Source organism: Physeter macrocephalus, chromosome 2 (assembly GCF_002837175.3).
Source record: "Physeter macrocephalus isolate SW-GA chromosome 2, ASM283717v5, whole genome shotgun sequence".
NCBI lineage: Eukaryota > Metazoa > Chordata > Mammalia > Artiodactyla > Physeteridae > Physeter > Physeter macrocephalus.
This window is the reverse complement of record NC_041215.1, coordinates 23093805-23099800: the sequence shown is the minus strand read 5'-3', so window position 1 is coordinate 23099800 and position 5996 is coordinate 23093805. Positions and strand designations below refer to the sequence as shown.

Sequence of the window (5996 nt, the reverse complement as noted above, 5' to 3'; positions counted from 1 at the left end):
GTATTTCCCATTTTACTTGTACTCGTGTGTGTTTTCTCTGCAATTCTATCAGCTGTGTAGGTTTGTGTCTCCACCACAGTCCAGGGGCAGAGTGGCCCTGTCATAAGGGTCCCTCATGTTGCCCCTTTCCTGTCATCTCCTTCCCCGGCCACCACTCATCTGCCCTCCGTTCCCATAGTTTTGTCACCTCAAGGACGTTACATAGATGGAATGGTACATCATGTAACCTTCGGGGACTCCCTTCCCACACTCAGTGTCATTCCCAGAGATCCACTCCGGGTGTGTGTGTATCAACAGTGTGTTCACAACTCAGACCTGCTGAGTGGGTGTCGACGGACCATGGGTGCACCTGTCGAAGGATGTCTGGGTCATTTCCAGCTTCGGGCTATCACAAATAAAGCTGCTATGATCACATGAGTACATGTTTTTGTGTGAACAGCAGTTTTCATTTCTCTGAGATAGGTGCCCAAGTGTGCCTCTGGAACTGTGTTCGGTTGTTTTTGTTTTGTTTTGTTTTGGCCGCACAGCTTGTGGGATCTTAGTTCCCCAACCAGGGATCAAACATGGGCCCTCAGCAGTGAAATCATGGAGTCCTAACCACTGGACCACCAGGGAATTCCCTGGTTTTTGTTGTTTGTTTGTTTGTTTCAAATTCCTTTTTCACAGGAAATCCTCCCTCGCTCACTCCCTGAGTTGAGTTTTGGGTGATGGGGTGAGGAGAGGGAGGGAGGTGGGCAGGACCTGTGGGCAAAGGGGAGATTTCACCCTCATGCCCGGCCTGGTACAGAGACCAGGACTTGAACACCAGAACAAGTGAGCTTCAGGCCAATGTCTATGTCAGAATGGAATGGCCTCCCCTTCTCACATAACATCTTTGCAAATTTGGGCTCTTTGGAGACCTAGGATGTCCCCAAATAATCTGGGAGGATGGGGCCCCTCCAAGAGATGGGAGGTTGTCCTTCAGGGTGACTAAGCCTGAGGCCTGCAGGGCCTCACCCTAACCCTCCCCCTGCCCAGCAGGCACACGCAGCTCAACCCACCAAGAGGTGGGTCTGTTCCCCCCACCTTGAATCTGGGTGTGACTCTGACAGCACCCAACAATTCAACGTGGAAGGAGTGAGGCTCTGCGGCTCCCACCTCTACTTGGAAGTTTACGCCAAGGCATAAACCTGACTTTCCCCAGACTGCCATGTTGGGAGGAAGCCCAGGCAGCCTGTGGAGGAGTGCTTGGCTGCCAGCGTGAGACCAAAGCCTTCCCCGGCCTTCCTGGTCCAGCCGCTAGTCGGCTACTCACTCAGTACCACGTGGGTCACAAGAACCGCCCAGCTGAGCCCACTCACCCACCGAATCATGAGTGGTAATACACTGCTGCTGTCCTACACCTCTCTGTTTGGGGGTGGTTTGTTACGTACTGCTAATCCTGTGTCTCCCAGGGACGGCTCTGTGCACTGTGCTCCAGGGAGGCCTTATTTATTCAGTGACACCCATTATTTTCCAGCCAGGATTCTGGACCCTCACCTGGTAGCAAGAAGAGCACCTTTTTATCAATTTTAAGATGCACATTGTGTTCACTTTTTAACATCTCTGAAAATGGCATGAATTTTACAATTTTACAGTCAGCTGCAAGGCAGTGTGTGAAAACGTCTATTGATGCTTCCTTGAAAGTTCCAGAAAGTGCCATCAGCAAAGCATCTTCAACTTCAGGAAACACAGAAATAATAATTACAATATCAACAGTGGCAAAGTTGTACAAGAGCGCAAAACATTTTCACTATGATGAACATGGACAAAAATAAAGACATTAATAGCAGAATTACAGCAGTTGCTGTTTAAGCCGCTCCTGTTCCAGAGGGGCCCATCTTGATTCCCCCAGAGAGGGCTCAGAGAGGGGCAGCGTGCTCCCTCAGTACACACAGCCTCTGCGGCCCCAGCCCACCGCTGCCTGGCTTCGGGGTCCTGGCAGGGGCCTGGTGGGCGGTCAGGCGGCGCAGCTCGGTTTGGGGGGCGGCCGGGTCCGAGGGTCCCGACCGGCGGGGCCGCCGGGGAGCGCAGGGGCAGACGCGGCGGAAGGCCTGGCGGAAGTGGGAGGCCAGGAAGGCGTAGAGCAGGGGGTTCAGCGCCGAGTTGCTGTAGGACATGCAGTGAGCCCAGATCTTGAGCGCGTAAGCTGTGTAGCTGCGCGGATGCCATGCGCCCGCCGGGCCCAGCGCCTGCAGCACCAGGAACAGCTGGATGGGGCCCCAGCAGGCGGCGAAGAGCAAGACCACGGCCGCCACCAGCCGCGAGACCTTGGCCCTCACAGCGCCCGCTCGCTCCGCCAGCAGCTGCCCCTGGGGAGGGGGGGAGGGGGTATGAGGGAAGGCGAAGGACCGGCGGGGGCGACACCCAGGGCCTTCCGCCACTTGACCCTCTTAAATTCCCCCCCCACCCCGCGCCACCCCCCTCAGATGCACCTCACTCCCCCACACTGTGCCATCCCCCCGCCCCCCGCCCGGCCGCGCCCCCATCCACCCAGCCGCGCACCTGCAGGGCGCTGTCGCCGGGCGCGGGGCGCACGGCGGACCGGCCCAGGTGGCGGAGCATGGCCCCGTAGCAGGCGCAGGTGGCGACCAGCGGCAGCAGGTAGAGCGCCAGCAGGTTGTAGAGCGCGAAGGCGCACTCGAAGGAGCGGCTGGGAAAGGCCTCGCTGCAGTAGGTGCGCGGTCCGGGCGAGAGGCGATGTAGGGCGAGAACCGGCGCGGACACGGCCGCGGAGCCTGCATCACAGGCCCGGCTGAAGACCTGGCCCGGGGGACGAGCGGCGCGAGGGGGCCCGGGCCCTGGTCTCCCCGGTGCCTCTAACCCCGGTTAGGGTTAGGGTTAGGGCAGCGGACATTGAGCGCCTCCTAGGCGGCGCGTCTGCCCAGGTCCGCGCCCTCAGTAGCCCTCGCAGGGGAACGCCATTGCGTCCATTTCCCAGATTGCAGGAGCGAGGCCCGGGGAGAGGCAGTGAGTGTGTGTGGGGGGGGTGTGAGCCCAGGGCACGAAAACTTGTCCCCCCTACCCCGTGCGGCCTCCGCGCTGCGCTCACCCGCCCAGATGCTGAGGCTGACAGCCAGCGCCAGGCGGGGCGTGCGGCGGTGCAAGGCGCGCAGCGGGAACACAGTCACGTACCAGCGGTCCACGCTCATGGCGGTCAGGGTGGCGCACGTGGCCTGCACCGAGACCTGGGAGGGACGGGAGCCCACCGTGTGGCTCCCTGCCTGGTCTGGACCTTTCCCTGTCTGCGCCCTCCTTGCGGGTCCCCCACTGTCCAGCCACTCGAATACAGGCAGGACCTGTCCCGGGAGGGTCTCCAGGGCCCACAAGTTGAAGGGGCAGGAGAGGAGGGGATGTCAGAGAGGAGCCCAGGGTGGTGGGGGAGGGCGGAGTCATTAGGGGTAGGCTGAGGCCCCCAAGACTGAGACCAGGAGAAGCAGATGCATCCTAGGATCCCGAGACGGGTGGGGCAAGAAGTAGCAGGGCTCCGAGCACCCGCCACCCCACTCCCCGCCCAACCCCCATTGCCCCCGTCTTCCTCCCTCCCACCCAGTCCAGGCTCCACCTACCCCAGACCCACCCACCCACCCAGACTCTGCCCCCGCCCCTCCCACCTCCACGCCCAGCAGGAGGTCCAGCCCCGCCCACACCGACTCCTCCCCTGGCTCGCGAACCCCTGCCCCCAGCCCGCTCGCCCCCAGCCCACGCACCTGCTGGACGTAGTTGAGGAACTTGCACATGAAGTCGCCCAGCACCCAGGCGGGCAGCGGGTAGAGCAGAGCGGTGAAGGGCACGCAGCACAGCAGGAACGTCAGGTCTGTGACCGCCAGGTTGGCTGCAGGCGGGGGACGCGCGGGTGCTAGATGTGGGGCGCCATCTGCCTAGCCGCCCAGCGCCCTGGCCCAGCCCCCGGCGCCTCGCCTTTGTCCCAGTGACCAGCAGGGTGGCTCGGGAGGCCCCCAGAGAGGTCCCGGACATCCGTGGGCAGAGAAGTTGGGGCATCCTCCTCTCACCCTTTTATATTTCAAACACCCCCCAGCAGGGGCTTCATAGCTGTTCTAGCAGCAAAGGACCCTGCTCACCCCTGTGGGGGTTGCGAGTAGGCCCCCGCCCCTCTGAGCCTCAGTTTTCTTACCTGAAAATTGGGTAGAGCGGTGTTGCCCAACAGCCGACATAGAATGGAGAACACTGACTGAGTACTCAGCCGGGTAGGGCGCCCCCATCACACAAATGTGTAAACTGAGCCTCTGGGGCAGAGGGCGCAAACTGGGGGCCCGCGGGCCACGCAGTCTTTCCCCCACTCCTTTTATTCATCGGACACCATGTTATAAGAACCACATTTCAATCGGACGTCTTCCTTGAGTGGCATGGCCAGCGCTCCATGGGCCACACTCTCCAACCTCCCTTTTAACTTCTCCGGCCACCGTGGAACCCTCCAACGCCAGAGTTTGCGACCTCCAGCCTAAGGTACAGGGACCATAGGGAAAGGACAGGGAGCCCTGCACGGGAGAGATCCCTATCTGAGAGGACTCCGACGCACCGCTAGGGGCGCCCCTGGCCACTCCGCCCTCGTGGCGACCCCCGGAATGGCCCGCAGGCACCGCGCGGCGCCGGGGCGCTCACCGATGTAGAAGTTGGTCACCGTCCGCATCTGCTTCTGGCGGCAGATGACGAAGATGACAAGCGAGTTCCCTGCCAGGCCCAGCAGCATCAGCGCGCCAAAGAAGAGCGGCACCAGCCAGGCGTCCACGGGCCACGGCGCCGGGGCCGGGCCGTCCGAATCGTTGGCGCCACAGCCGGGACAGCCGGATGCGTTGGCCAGCGCCCACCAGGACGCGTTGGGCCCGGACACGGCCAAGGCGCGCATTGCCGCCCTCTTCCTCCCAGCCGCCCTCCGGGATTGCGCCCGGGGATGGGGCAGTGACCCTCCTCCCGGCCGCCCTCCTGGGATGCGCCGCAAGGTCTGGAGCGCGGCTTCGCTGGGCTCCGTGGATCCTCCGCTGGCGCTCAGCCGCCGCGCGTTTATACCCCGCATCCCACCGTGTCCCCGCCTTCCCGCCTCTCCTGCAGCCGCTGGCCACTCCCTCCCCTGCCTGCGCGCCCTGCGGTTCACCAGCGCGGCACCCTTCTCTCCCATTCCCTCCTCCCCCCCACCTTGGGGGTCAGGATAAGAGCACAGGAGCGGGGAGGCTGGAGGAGGGGGTTGAGGCGGAGCAGGGGTGGGGTAGGCTTCCCAGAGGCTGCTGTGGACCCGGGAAGGACCGATCCTACCCCAGGGGAGGGAAGGGTAGAGACCCACCAGCAGGAATAGCAGGGGGACAAAGCCACAGAGTCTAGGGAATGAGGCAGAGGCCATGACTTTGACCTTCCATGGGGCTGGGGCTCCGGGTGGGTGGGCCCCGGCTGGCGGTGAGGTCAGCCCTCAGAGGTCCTCCGTATCTGCTGCCAGGGTTTGCCCCAGGACACTGGCGAGCCATGGAAGGTTCAGGGCAAGGAAGGGATGCCCGGGATCTTGTGGTTAGAAGATGCCTGTTCTTAACCTCAAACAAAACAAATGAACAACAAAAACGCAACCAAAACTCAACCTCCCCAGGACTTTGCTGCGAATCAGACCCCTTGAGAGTGTCCCCCTCCCACCTAACGGGCATTGACTGGCAGACACCAGCACTGGGACACAGACACCTGTGCTGCTGGTAGTGGGAACCAGGTGGAGGGCAGTTTATAAAGGATAATGTTGATCCTCAAACCCACACCCAGAAATGTACCCCAGACACTAGCCTGTGAGGCATGAAACAGGGCACTGGGATGTTCTAAGCAGCAAAAGAAAAGATGATGCCGTCTGTCTAAAAAAGACTAGAAGGGGCTTCCCTGGTGGCGCAGTGGTTGGGAGTCCGCCTGCCGATGCAGGGGACGCGGGTTCGCGCCCCGGTCCGGGAGGATCCCGCATGCCGTGGAGCGGCTGGCCCCGTGGGCCACGG

At 61.9% G+C, this 5996-nt stretch overlaps 1 protein-coding gene across 4 annotated transcripts; it reads right to left on the bottom strand.

Annotated features, from left to right (window-relative positions):
* Window positions 1-1456: 1456 nt before the first annotated feature.
* Window positions 1457-4908, bottom strand: KISS1R (KISS1 receptor). 4 transcript variants are annotated; one of them, XM_028500965.2, is made up of 5 exons: window positions 4642-4908; window positions 3729-3853; window positions 3154-3206; window positions 2524-2756; window positions 1457-2330 (listed from the first exon to the last, which is right to left on the bottom strand). In XM_028500965.2, the coding sequence occupies exons 1-5, from the start codon at window positions 4883-4885 to the stop codon at window positions 1723-1725; spliced, it is 1263 nt and encodes a 420-aa protein (XP_028356766.1). In that variant the 5' UTR covers window positions 4886-4908; the 3' UTR covers window positions 1457-1722. The 4 variants fall into 4 exon arrangements, with proteins under 4 accessions (XP_028356766.1, XP_028356767.1, XP_023990080.1 ...); XM_028500966.1 differs by lacking the exon at window positions 4642-4908 and adding an exon at window positions 4154-4571; XM_024134312.3 differs by having other exon boundaries at window positions 1794-2330; window positions 3071-3206.
* Window positions 4909-5996: the final 1088 nt, after the last annotated feature.

Coding starts and splice junctions, on each gene's coding strand:
- KISS1R (XM_028500965.2), bottom strand. CDS start 4,885: ATGCGCGCCTTGGCCGTGTCCGGGCCCAACGCGTCCTGGTGGGCGCTG. Junction 3,854..4,641: donor GGTGACCAACTTCTACATCG/GTGAGCGCCCCG, acceptor CCCCGCCTGCAG/CCAACCTGGCGGTCACAGAC. Junction 2,331..2,523: donor CCGGCGACAGCGCCCTGCAG/GTGCGCGGCTGG, acceptor CCCCCTCCCCAG/GGGCAGCTGCTGGCGGAGCG.